A 14400-nucleotide genomic window follows, 5' to 3' on the forward strand; every position below is an offset into this window, starting at 1 on the left:
GTGCGGGGTCTGTCGCTCTCTACCTGTCCTCTATGTGTAGTGTGGGGTCTGTCGCTCACTACCTGTCCTCCATGTGTAGTGCGGGGTCTGTCGCTCTCTACCTGTCCTCCATGTGTAGTGCGGGGTCTGTCGCTCTCTACCTGTCCTCCATGTGTAGTGCAGGGTCTGTCGCTCTCTACCTGTCCTCCATGTGTAGTGCAGGGTCTGTCACTCTCTACCTGCCCTCCATGTGTAGTGCGGGGTCTGTCGCTCTCTACCTGTCCTCCATGTGTAGTGCGGGGTCTGTCGCTCTCTACCTGCCCTCCATGTGTAGTGTGGGGTCTGTCACTCTCTACCTGTCCTCCATGTGTAGTGCGGGGTCTGTCACTCTCTACCTGCCCTCCATGTGTAGTGCGGGGTCTGTCGCTCTCTACTTGTCCTCCATGTGTAGTGCAGGGTCTGTCACTCTCTACCTGTCCTCCATGTGTAGTGTGGGGTCTGTCACTCTCTACCTGTCCTCTATGTGTAGTGCGGGGTCTGTTGCTCTCTACTTGTCCTCCATGTGTAGTGCGGGGTCTGTCACTCTCTACCTGTCCTCTATGTGTAGTGCGGGGTCTGTCGCTCTCTGCCTGCCCTCCATGTGTAGTGCGGGGTCTGTCGCTCTCTACTTGTCCTCCATGTGTAGTGCAGGGTCTGTCACTCTCTACCTGTCCTCCATGTGTAGTGCGGGGTCTGTCGCTCTCTACTTGTCCTCCATGTGTAGTGCAGGGTCTGTCACTCTCTACCTGTCCTCCATGTGTAGTGTGGGGTCTGTCACTCTCTACCTGTCCTCTATGTGTAGTGCGGGGTCTGTTGCTCTCTACCTGCCCTCCATGTGTAGTGCGGGGTCTGTCACTCTCTACCTGCCCTCCATGTGTAGTGCGGGGTCTGTCGCTCTCTACTTGTCCTCCATGTGTAGTGCAGCGTCTGTCACTCTCTACCTGTCCTCCATGTGTAGTGCGGGGTCTGTCACTCTCTACCTGTCCTCTATGTGTAGTGCGGGGTCTGTCACTCTCTACCTGTCCTCCATGTGTAGTGCAGGGTCTGTCGCTCACTACCTGTCCTTCATGTGTAGTGCAGGGTCTGTCGCTCACTACCTGTCCTCCATGTGTAGAGCGGGGTCTGTCGCTCTCTACCTGTCCTCCATGTGTAGTGCGGGGTCTGTCGCTCTCTACCTGTCCTCTATGTGTAGTGTGGGGTCTGTCGCTCACTACCTGTCCTCCATGTGTAGTGCGGGGTCTGTCGCTCTCTACCTGTCCTCCATGTGTAGTGCGGGGTCTGTCGCTCTCTACCTGTCCTCCATGTGTAGTGCAGGGTCTGTCGCTCTCTACCTGTCCTCCATGTGTAGTGCAGGGTCTGTCACTCTCTACCTGCCCTCCATGTGTAGTGCGGGGTCTGTCGCTCTCTACCTGTCCTCCATGTGTAGTGCGGGGTCTGTCGCTCTCTACCTGCCCTCCATGTGTAGTGTGGGGTCTGTCACTCTCTACCTGTCCTCCATGTGTAGTGCGGGGTCTGTCACTCTCTACCTGCCCTCCATGTGTAGTGCGGGGTCTGTCGCTCTCTACTTGTCCTCCATGTGTAGTGCAGGGTCTGTCACTCTCTACCTGTCCTCCATGTGTAGTGTGGGGTCTGTCACTCTCTACCTGTCCTCTATGTGTAGTGCGGGGTCTGTTGCTCTCTACTTGTCCTCCATGTGTAGTGCGGGGTCTGTCACTCTCTACCTGTCCTCTATGTGTAGTGCGGGGTCTGTCGCTCTCTGCCTGCCCTCCATGTGTAGTGCGGGGTCTGTCGCTCTCTACTTGTCCTCCATGTGTAGTGCAGGGTCTGTCACTCTCTACCTGTCCTCCATGTGTAGTGCGGGGTCTGTCGCTCTCTACTTGTCCTCCATGTGTAGTGCAGGGTCTGTCACTCTCTACCTGTCCTCCATGTGTAGTGTGGGGTCTGTCACTCTCTACCTGTCCTCTATGTGTAGTGCGGGGTCTGTTGCTCTCTACCTGCCCTCCATGTGTAGTGCGGGGTCTGTCACTCTCTACCTGCCCTCCATGTGTAGTGCGGGGTCTGTCGCTCTCTACTTGTCCTCCATGTGTAGTGCAGCGTCTGTCACTCTCTACCTGTCCTCCATGTGTAGTGCGGGGTCTGTCACTCTCTACCTGTCCTCTATGTGTAGTGCGGGGTCTGTTGCTCTCTACCTGCCCTCCATGTGTAGTGCGGGGTCTGTCACTCTCTACCTGCCCTCCATGTGTAGTGCGGGGTCTGTCGCTCTCTACTTGTACTCCATGTGTAGTGCAGTGTCTGTCACTCTCTACCTGTCCTCCATGTGTAGTGCAGGGTCTGTCACTCTCTACCTGTCCTCCATGTGTAGTGTGGGGTCTGTCACTCTCTACCTGTCCTCTATGTGTAGTGCGGGGTCTGTTGCTCTCTACCTGCCCTCCATGTGTAGTGCGGGGTCTGTCACTCTCTACCTGCCCTCCATGTGTAGTGCAGGGTCTGTCACTCTCTACCTGTCCTCCATGTGTAGTGTGGGGTCTGTCACTCTCTACCTGTCCTCTATGTGTAGTGCGGGGTCTGTTGCTCTCTACCTGCCCTCCATGTGTAGTGCGGGGTCTGTCACTCTCTACCTGCCCTCCATGTGTAGTGCAGGGTCTGTCACTCTCTACCTGTCCTCCATGTGTAGTGTGGGGTCTGTCACTCTCTACCTGTCCTCTATGTGTAGTGCGGGGTCTGTTGCTCTCTACCTGCCCTCCATGTGTAGTGCGGGGTCTGTCACTCTCTACCTGCCCTCCATGTGTAGTGCGGGGTCTGTCGCTCTCTACTTGTACTCCATGTGTAGTGCAGCGTCTGTCACTCTCTACCTGTCCTCCATGTGTAGTGCAGGGTCTGTCACTCTCTACCTGTCCTCCATGTGTAGTGTGGGGTCTGTCACTCTCTACCTGTCCTCCATGTGTAGTGTGGGGTCTGTCACTCTCTACCTGTCCTCCATGTGTAGTGCGGGGTCTGTCACTCTCTACCTGTCCTCTATGTGTAGTGCGGGGTCTGTCACTCTCTACCTGTCCTCCATGTGTAGTGCGGGGTCTGTCACTCTCTACCTGTCCTCTATGTGTAGTGCGGGGTCTGTCACTCCCTACCTGTCCTCCATGTGTAGCGCACGGTCTAGTTGTCCTCCATGTCAAGCTTCAGAGCTCTGTGGCTATGGAAAGTCCTTCCTGCAATATGAGCTGCCAAAACTAGATCACTTCACAGCTATAAACGCCAGTCAGGGATCACTGACCAAGAATGATGGCGGCAGTGTAGTAATGATAACAATACCTTGAGAAAATACACATTAAAATAATGGCGTCACCCAACTCTTACCAAGGACTACAGATAATGGGGGGACAGTGCACAAGACTGTGGAGCCACAGCAGCACAACCACCTACAAGTCACCTGACACTGACAGACACGTGTTACTTCCACCAGCCAATCAGGGACAAAGGGTGTGGCTTAACGTTTTAATCACAAGAGGTCAAATCATATTTCTTATTTTCCGTCTCCTCCACAGTCATGTTTTGCCTTTACCTACAGATAAGATATCCAAGGCACACTGTCTACAAGAAAATGGAGTCTGTAGTTTTGTCTGCCGGAAGTTGAGGGCATTATTCCCACTCACACCCCGGTTCTGGCGGAATTGGCGGACGTGTTTCCCCGGTTGAGGTCCCTGGCGGAAGTGCTGGGATGCGGGCTGTCGGTTCCGTGGTGTCCGGCGGCGGGTGTAGTAGGCCGTGTGGCCGGAGTGTGTGAGCGGCGGTTACCGGGCGGGAGGGTTAGTGGCCCGTGGGGCCGGCTGGGAACATGGCCACTCGTCGCCTGACCGACGCCTTCTTATTATTGCGGAACAATGCCGCCCATAACCGGCACATTCTGGCCGAGCAAGTGAGTAACCCCGGCCGCCCGGGGAGCGCGCAGAGCCGCGGAGCGGTGAGTCCCGGCCCCGGGGTGTGACCGCAACATAGGGCCCCGGGGTGGTGTGTGGCCGGGGGAGGTGTGTGACCAGACACCTGTGTACTGTGTGACCGGGGGAGGTGTGTGACCTGAGCTCCCATGTAATGCCATGTACTGTGTGTAATGAATGTCACCTGGATATATGGAGCAATGTACTGTGTATGATACTATACTGTGCAAAGGTTTCCTGCAGGTGTAGAAAATGCTGCAGAGTAAGTGTGCTCTCACATTGTGTTCTGTGTCCCCATTGGGGCCTATGTCCGAAATCCCCCGCATAATGGGGTCCGGCCAACACGGCTATAAACTATAATGGTGATGGAATAGCGAACGTGCACTTTTTTTCGGCAGTGTACGCCTACTGGAGGCTGACACTCGGATGTAGTATACTGTGTCTGAGTCTCTGTCTCCTGTAGTGGTTCAACCCCGAAAATGATGCATGTCAGAGCGCACGTTTGTTCTGCCATTACCATTAGTCTGTTGGCCCCGTTGGCACACATGTTCGGACATATGCCCCATTGGGGACACACAATGCTAAAGCACCCTAATAATTTTATCCATTACCAATACAAAATGAATCTAATATCAGATCAATGTTTGGAGCGACTTGTCTTTCTTGAAAACAGCATCACTTCTTCTAGGCACACTTGTCACTAGCTCACTGTCTTTGAATTTGGCAGGGAGATTGTTCCAAACATCTTGGAGAACTAACCACAGATCTTCTCTGGAAGTCGCTTGTGCAAACCCTTCCGTCTATTCATGTAATCCCAGAAAGACTGGATGATAAGATTCGGGCTCTGGAGGCCATATTATTGGGGTTGTGCACTGTCAGGACAACAACTTCTCAAGCTGTACGTTTGGTGCCAATAAAATAAATACACTTATTCTCGCCTCCAGTGTCTGTGTCCGTATTCGTGTTCCTGGGACTCTCGTGTGGTTGTTGTGACACATGATCCTGGCGTACAGTTGGTGCTGGCGTTACTGTCCCCGCCTTCAGAAGTATTGAATATCATGTGCCACAAAAAATGCACGAGAGTCCCAGGAATGTGTGACTATACGACTGGAACAGTGCGGGAGGGGAGTATAAGTGTGTATATGTTATTGGCGCCAAACATTCAGATCGAGAAGGCATTGTCCTAGTAGTGGAGAGGCCTTTTAATTACATTGGCTGTATGTTTGGGGTCGTTCTGCACAATAATTTTAGAGCCAATCAGATGCCTCCATGATGTCGATGTATCTGCCTGTATTTCTGAGCACTGAAGTCACCATTAATCTGGACCAATTCTCCAACTCCATTTTGCTGAAGTTATCCTCAAACTTTCCAGGACCCTCCCCATGCTTCACTGTTGCTTGCAGACTCTCATCATTGTACCAATCTCCATCCCTTCAGTGAACAAACGGTCTTCTCTTACAGCCCAATATTTCACATTTTGACTCCTCACTTGAGAGCATCTGCTGATGTTATTTTGAACCTCCGTTGTTAAATTTTTCAACAAAGACCTTTTTTTGCCACACTTCTCTCTCCGAACAGTAGGTGGGTGTAGCTGGTCCCACTGGTTTCTACCAGTGCTGATGGCACTGCTGGACATCTTTCAATTTCAAAGAGAATTAAACATGTTGTGTCCTTCATCTGCTGGACTAAGTTTCCTTGGTCAACCACTGTGTCTATGGTCGTCAACATGGTCCATTGCTTGGAGTTCTCGATGCTGAGTAATACTAACAGATACTAGTGATGAGCGAATATACTCGTTACTCGAGATTTCTCGAGCATGCACGGGGGTCTTCTGAGTATTTTTTAGTGCTCGGAGATTTAGTTTTTCTTGCCACAGCTGAATGATTTACATCTGTTAGCCAGCATGAGTATATGTGGGGGTTGCCTGGTTGCTAGGGAATCCCCACATGTACTTATGCTGGCTAACAGATGTAAATCATTCAGCTGCGGTGCTGAAAACTAAATCTCCGAGCACTTAAAAATACTCGGAGGACACCCGAGCGTGCTCGAGAAATCTCGAGTAATGAGTATATTCGCTCATCACTAGCAGATACTTATCCATCATGCAATCCTATCAGGGAGGCGTCTGGCTCCAACTTTATTCTGCACCAGGACAAATACTCTAAACATACAGTCATTGTCATTTAAAACTATCTTCAGCCTAAAGAAGTACAAGTGGAAGTGAGGATATGGCCCCCAGAGCCCTGATCTCAGCATCATTGAATCTATCTAGTATTACACGAAGAGACAGAAACAGTTACACAAGCCTCATCCATAGAAGATCTGTGGTTAGTTCTCCAAGATGTTTGGAACAACCTCCATGCCAAGGTCCTTCAAAATTTGTATATAAAAACAAGTGTACCTGGAAAAAGGGATGCTGATTTGAAGGCACAGGGCGGTCTCCAAATATTGATGTTTTATGAATTTTGTTCATTCACTTTGCGGTTTTGTTAATTGATAAAAAAAAAAACCTATTACGGTAACACTTTTTAAAGCATTCTTTTCAGCATTTTTTCCACACCTGTCTTAAGACTCTTGCATAGTACGGTATATATCACCTATATACAAGAAGATATACTGTATATAATATATCACCTGTATACAGGGAGCTGTCTGCTCTGTCTTAGTGCTGGTATATATAATGCCTCCCAGTGCCTCAGGGTTGTCCTGTCTCCTCCGGTGGCTGTAGATGGTGGGCTGATCTAGTTACAGGCTTCCCCCCACGTGTCTTGTTTGTTGTATGTGTGTCCAGTCTCTTGTCATTCTGGCTTTTCCGTTTTCTTCTGTCTGCTGCTGACGTGTTCCCTTCTGGTCTGAGGCCTGGTGTAGGTGGCAGACGGCTGTGTATGCACGACATACTGACTCGTACAGTTGTGTTTCTTGCTCCGTTTTGCTTTCTGCTCTGAGGTATTTCACTGCTGTGCTATTACAGAACTGTATACAGCGTTAGGCCGGCGTCACACATGCGAGTTTTACGGACGTAAGAGCGCAGAAACTACGTCCGTAAAACTCGCATAACATACGGCACAATTATTCTCAATGGGGCTGCTCCTATCAGCCGTATATTACGGATCCGTAATATACGGCTTTCTACGGCCGTACAAAATCGCAGCATGCTGCGTTTGTCAGCGTATTGCGCAAAAAAATCGCCAATGAAAGTCTATGGGGGCGAGAAAAATAGGGATTCCACACGGACCAGCAGTGTGACTTGCGAGAAATACGCAGCGGTGTTAGTGAAAAGTCGGTAATTCAATTGCCGGCTTTTCATTTCTCCTGCACAAACCCGACAGGATATGAGACATGGTTTACATACAGTAAACCATCTCATATCCCCATTTTTTTTGCATATTCCACACTACTAATGTTAGTAGTGTGTATGTGCAAAATTTCAGCGCTGTAGCTGCTAAAATAAAGGGTTAAATGGCGGAAAAAATTGGCGTGGGCTCCCGCGCAATTTTCTCCGCCAGAGTGGTAAAGTCAGTGACTGAGGGCAGATATTAATAGCCAGGAGAGGGTCCATGGTTATTGGCCCCCCCCCGTGGCTAAAAACATCTGCCCCCAGCCACCCCAGAAAAGGCACATCTGGAAGATGCGCCTATTCTGGCACTTGGCCACTCTCTTCCCACTCCCTGTAGCGGTGGGATATGGGGTAATGAAGGGTTAATGCCACCTTGCTATTGTAAGGTGACATTAAGCCAGATTAATAATGGAGAGGCGTCAATTATGACACCTATCCATTATTAATCCAATTGTTTGAAAGGGTTAAAACACACACACACACACACACACACACACACACACACACACACGATTTAAAAGTATTTTAATGAAATAAACACAGCGGTTGTTTTAATAATTTATTGCTCTCTCAATCCATTTGCAGACCCTCGCTTGGCAAAATAATAAACGCACAAGATACATACCCTCAGCTGAACCGTCACGTCCCACGAGGTAATCCATCTGAAGGGGTTAATTATTTTACAGGCAGGAGCCCTGCTAATGCAGCTGTGTGCTCGTGCTTGTAATTCCCCGGCGAATGAAGGAAATGTAGGTCATTGACCTACATTTCCTTCAGTCGCGGTGATGCGCCCCCTGGTGGATGTCCTCATATGACCTGGAGCGTGGGAAAAAGTTCCCAGGCTGCAGTTCATGAGAACATCCAGCAGGGGCGCATCACCGCGACTCAATGTAAGTACAGATCCAGCTTTCCTTTCAGCACCCGGGGGATTACAGGCACGAGCGAGTGGTTTATCGCAGCTCGTGCCTGTAATATTAGTTAACCCCTTCAGATGGATTACCTCGTTGGACGTGATAGGTCATCTGAAGGTATGTATCTTGTGCGTTTATTATTTTGCCAAGCGAGGGCCTGCAAATGGATTGAGAGAGCAATAAATTATTAAAACAACCGCTGTGTTTATTTCATTAAAATACTTTTAAATCATGTGTGTGTGTTTTTTTTAACCCTTTCAAACAATTGGATTAATAATGGATAGGTGTCATAATTGACGCCTCTCCATTATTAATCTGGCTTAATGTCACCTTACAATAGCAAGGTGGCATTAACCCTTCATTACCCCATATCCCACCGCTACACGGGAGTGGGAAGAGTGGCCAAGTGCCAGAATTGGCGCATCTTCCAGATGTGCCTTTTCTGGGGTGGCTGGGGGCAGATGTTTTTAGCCACGGGGGGGCCAATAACCATGGACCCTCTCCTGGCTATTAATATCTGCCCTCAGTCACTGGCTTTACCATTCTGGCGGAGAAAATTGCGCGGGAGCCCACGCCAATTTTTTCCGCCATTTAACCCTTTATTTTAGCAGCTACAGCGCTGAAATTTTGCACATACACACTACTAACATTAGTAGTGTGGAATATGCAAAAAAAATGGGGATATGAGATGGTTTACTATATGTAAACCATGTTTCATATCCTGTCGGGTTTGTGCAGGAGAAATGAAAAGCCGGCAATTGAATTACCGGCTGTTCACAGATATCGCGCTGAATGAAATCTAAATACAGAATATATATATATATGTGTCTCAATGACATATATATATATATATATATATATATATATATATATATATATATATACTGTATATATGTTTTCCCGAACATTTGAGCACATAAATCCATTAGATGTTGGGCGCGAAAATCTCGCAGTACGGATGCCATACGGATTACATACGGAGGATGCCGTGTGCAAAATACGCTGACACACCCTGACTATGGATCAATATTTTGGGAACATTTCTCCGTATTACGGCCGTAGAACGGACGTATAATACGTGGCGTATTGTCTTACGCCAAGTGTGACGCCGGCCTTATAGTGCAGGATCCCACCCCAATATTTATCAGTGATGCACAGACCAACAGCTAGGGTATGTGCACACGTTGCGGATTTCCTGCGGATCCGCAGCGTTTTTTGTGGTGCAGAAATGCTGCAGATCCGCAAGTGATCTATGGTACAATGTAAATCAATGGTAAAAAAAAAATCCTGTGCTAATGGTGCGGAAAATTCCATGCGGAAACGCTGCGGATTAAAAGTAGCAGCATGTCACTACTTTGTGTGGATCTGCAGCGTTTTTGTACCCATTCCATTATAGAAATCCGCAGAGGTAAAAAATGCAGTAAATCCGCAGCAAATCCGTATAAAATCCGCACAAAAAACACGTCAAATCCGCACCTGCGATTTCTGCCAAGAGATGCAGAATCCGCACCAAAAATTCCTAAGCCGCAATGTGTGCACATAGCCTTAGGGTACCGTCACATTAAGCGACGCTGCAGCGATATAGACAACGATGCCGATCGCTGCAGCGTCGCTGTTTCGTCGTTGTGTGGTCGCTGGAGAGCTGTCACACAGACAGCTCTCCAGCGACCAACGATGCCGAAGTCCCCGGGTAACCAGGGTAAACATCGGGTTACTAAGCGCAGGGCCGCGCTTAGTAACCCGATGTTTACCCTGGTTACCAGTGAAGACATCGCTGAATCAGCGTCACACACGCCGACTCAGCGATGTCAGCGGGTGATCCAGCGACTAAATAAGGTGCTGGCCTTCTAGCTCAGACCAACGATGTCACAGCAGGATCCAGATCGCTGCTGCGTGTCAAACACAACGATATCGCTATCCAGGACGCTGCAACGTGACGGATCGCTATCGTTATCGTTGTTAAGTTGTTCAGTGTGAAGGTACCTTTACTGTTGTGCTGCTGTAGACAAATAGATGACCCCAAGTCTCCTCACAGACTCCATGGTCCTTTCTTTGGTTACTGTGGTGCCTTTTATCCCTTTTTCTCTCTTTTTACTGCATGCATTGTTGAATAAAAATCATTTTTGCGTTTGGGTTTCATTGAATATTCTGCTGTTTGCCTTCTATAGTCTCTGTGTTGTAAAGTCTATTGCTGGCTGCAGAATGAGGATCCACCAGTGAGCTGGTTCTTACCAGAGAGGAGTCACAGTAGTCTTTCTTCTGAGCTTCCCTCAGCTGATTTATGAAGACTTGAAAGATGAGCTGAAACTTGTGGTCTTAAATCAGCTGAGATGAGCTTAGAGGAAGGAAACAGAGTTATAAACTCCCATCAGGACCCAGTCACTGAGAGATCCTTTAATAAATGGCATTTTTATTAGCATTTTGTTAATGCTTTTGTACTAATCATCTTGAAAAGACTACAATAGGAAAGGTGAATCTTCTTGACTGATCTACTTTCAAGGGTAATGTCTTGTACTCACTATTTTACTGTCTTGGTAAAATGACTACTTATCAAGTTAGGTCCTGGAGTGCATACATTACTTATCCTGTACTGATCCCGGGTTATATCCAGTATTATACTCCAGAGCAGCACTCACTATTTTGCTGGTGGAGACAGTGTACATACATTACATTATTTATCCTGTACTGATCCTGAGTTACATCCTGTATTATACTCCAGAGCTGCACTCACTGTTCTGCTGGTGGAGTCACTGTGTACATACATTACATGACTTATCCTGTACTGATCCCGGGTTATATCCAGTATTATACCCCAGAGCTGCACTCACTATTATGCTGGTGCAGTCACTGTGTACATACATTACATTGCTTATCCTGTACTGATCATGAGTTACATCATGTATTATACTCCAGAGCTGAACTCACTATTCTGCTGGTGCAGTCACTGTGTACTTAGATTACATTACTTATCCTGTACAGATTCAGAGTTACATGCTGTATTATACTACAGAGCTGAACTCACTATCCTGCTGGTGCAGTCACTGTGTTACATACATTACTTATTCTGTACTGATCCTGTACTGATCCTGAGTTACATCCTGTATTATTCTGCAGAGCTGCGCTTACTATTCTGGTGGAGTCACTGAGTAATTACATTACCAATCATGAGTTACATCCTGTATTATACCCCAGAGCTGCACTCACTATTCTGCTGGTGCAGTCACTGTGTACATACATTACATTACTTATCCTGTACTGATCCTGAGTTACATCCTGTATTATACTCCAGAGCTGCACTCACTATTCTGCTGGTGCAGTCACTGTGTACATACATTACATTACTTATCCTGTACTGATCCTGAGTTACATCCTGTATTATACTCCAGAGCTGCACTCACTATTCTGATGGTGGAGTCACTGTGTACATACATTGCATTATTCACCCTGTACTGATCCTAAGTTGAAACCTATTTTATACTCCAGAGTTGTGCTCACTATTTTGCAGCCTAAGGCTACTTTCACACTTGCGTCCTCTGGCCTACGTCGCAATGCGTCGTTTTGGAGAAAAAATCATCCTGCAAAGTTGCCCGCAGGATGCGTTTTTTCTCCATAGACTTGCATTAGTGACGCATTGCGACGTATGGCCAAATGTCGCATCCGTCGTGCGACGGATGCGTCGTGTTTTGGCGGCTGCAACGCACAAAAAGAAGTTCAATGTAACATTTTTTTGTGCATCGGGTCCGCCATTTTCGACCGCGCATGCTCGGCCAAAACTCCGCCCCCTCCTCCCCGGAACTCAAAATGGGCAGCGGATGCGTCGTAAGACTGCATCCGCTGACCACGTTGTGCTACATTTAGCACAACGTCCGTCGGTACGTCGGGCCGACAGATGTGTGAAAGTAGCCTAGAATGTTAAAAACGTTGTCCAGAATTTTAATATTGATGGCCTTTCCTTAGGATAAGGTCCTCATTAAAAAAAAAATCCTGTGAGGGTGTGACGTCCATCAGTAGAGTACGATTTGCACTGTATAATGGCTGTTCTCTGATGCTGCAGCTCTGCTGTCACTGACGTGAACGTGATCTGACAGTGCGGAGTTGCTGTTTCCACGCTCTGTACTGTGTATACAATTTGCCAGGAAGCAGCTGTTGGGTGTCATAGCACAACCGATATGATAGTAATGACTTTAGGAAGGATAGTCCTTCTTCTGCAAGTCCCAGACAACCTTCTTAAATTTTCCCTGCTGGTTCGGTGTCTGCTCTGGACTTTCTGTGGTGATCTGCATTTTGGGTTGGATCATCTTTATATAACTTACTAATTATATGATAGAGGAAAGCAACTATCCCCCCCCTTATATTAACCCCTTTCCAACCTTAGATGTATAGTTACATCTAACGTGGCCTCCTCCTGTTTACTGCTGGCGATGAGCCCTCAACTTTTCCTGCACGTGTCATGTGACATGTGCCCCTAACAGCCGCGGGTGGAATCGCAATCCACCTGCAGCTGTCAATCAATGACATCGGCATTTAAACAATTGTGCCAAGACCACGGGTCGCCGATGTGTTGGCAAGACGACGCGGGGTCTGCAGCAGACCCTGTGGTCCTCATTGCCGGAATGCTATGAGCACCGCCCAGCAGTCGGAGCTCATAGCAAGTGAGCATTTCTGCTACACAGATGAGGGCTGAAGCCTTCCTGTGTGTAGGACAAGCGATCGTATGATCGCAGCTTCTAGTCTCCCATGGAGATTATTGAATCAAGTAAAAAGCAAAACAAAAAAAAAAGTGTGGAATTGCACACTTTTTTGCAATTTCACCAAACTTTGAATTGTTTTCCAGTACACTATATGGCAAAACCAATGATGTTGTTCAAAAGTACAATTCGTCCCACAAAAAACAAGCCCTCGCTCGGCGGAAAAATAAAAAAGTTATGGCTCTAGGAAGGAGGGGAGCAAAAAACGGAAACTCAATAACAGAAAAACCCAAGGTGGCGAAGGGGTTAAAAATAACTTCTCACCTAGCTTTTAGAGAGATGCCTGCCAACAAGCTTGATAGGAAAGCATGGATCCACACCGCAGCCCAGTATGAGAGCCCACTATCCAGTACATGGACAGGAACTATAAGACCACATGCATACCTGGAGTTTTTGGTCAGTATTTTACATCACCTCTGTTCACAAGAACAGATGCCTGTATGTGTATTGGGGTTCATCAGTTTATTTTAGGGGCTTTATGCAGAGAAGCCTTCTATGACGGGGACTCTTATGCAATGTGAATATAGCCTGAGAACTATTAACAGGACAATTATCAACCAACCAGTTGTGAGATGCCAAGTGACATGGTCCTATGTATGATGACTTACAATCGTCGTCACCTTCCCTTCCTATAGGATCTGTAGAGTTAGTAGATGTGAAATCTGTAGTCTTTGCCAGCTAGGTTTTAATTTTCTTTTACACTTTTTTTTTTTTTGCCTTTCCCACTTATTTCTCACAAGGGTATTAGATCCTGTGCCCAGGCCTGTCCTGAGAGTTGTGGGGAAAAATCTGAAACCTTCTACAAGCTGCTGTTGACAGAAGTCATTATGCGACTCTGAGTGCACAATGGTGACCTTTTGTGAATCGGCTGTCACTGTTCGTTCTCTGCTAACTCTAGTTTCATTGCTTTCCTCCCGTACTGCCGAGGCAAAGCTCCTCATATAGCAGCGTCGGAGTCAGGAGGAGCTGTAAGGCAGAGGGTTGCAAGCTCCTATTCAATTTGGTGTGCAAAAACAAAACTATTAGGGAGAATAAGTATTTGATACACTGCCAATTTTGCAAGTTTTCTCACCGACAGAGAACAGAGAGGTCTGTAACTTTATCATATGAACACTTCAACTGTGAGAGACAGAATCTAAAAATCCAGAAAATCATTGTTTGATAATCAAATTAAATTTTATTGCATGAAATAAGTATTTGATCACCTACCAACCAGCAAGAATTGTGGCTCTCACAGACCTGTTAGTTCTCATTACCTGTATTAATTGCACCTGTTTGAGTGTGTGGACAGGTGTTCTTTATACAGGTAACAAATTCAATCAATCACACTCCAACCCTTCCACTATGGCCAAGACCAAAGAGCTGTCTGAGGACACCAGGGACAAAATTGTAGACCGCCACAAGGCTGTGATGGGCTACAGGACAATATAGGCAAGCAGTTTGGTGAGAAGGAAACA

At 47.5% G+C, this 14400-nt stretch overlaps 1 protein-coding gene across 3 annotated transcripts in view; it reads left to right on the plus strand.

Moving 5' to 3' along the window:
• Positions 1-3638: 3638 nt before the first annotated feature.
• The window catches only part of STX16 (syntaxin 16), a 45453-nt gene continuing 34691 nt past the window's right edge, over positions 3639-14400 (plus strand). The window contains exon 1 of one of the 3 annotated variants that reach the window (XM_077252804.1): positions 3639-3973. In XM_077252804.1, the coding sequence (XP_077108919.1) occupies positions 3848-3973 (126 nt within the window). In that variant the 5' untranslated portion in view covers positions 3639-3847. The remainder of the gene's footprint in view (positions 3974-14400) is intronic. The other 2 variants (XM_077252806.1, XM_077252807.1) reach the window with 2 other exon arrangements.

The sequence above is a fragment of the Ranitomeya variabilis genome, chromosome 4 (assembly GCF_051348905.1).
Source record: "Ranitomeya variabilis isolate aRanVar5 chromosome 4, aRanVar5.hap1, whole genome shotgun sequence".
NCBI classification, from domain to species: Eukaryota; Metazoa; Chordata; class Amphibia; order Anura; family Dendrobatidae; genus Ranitomeya; species Ranitomeya variabilis.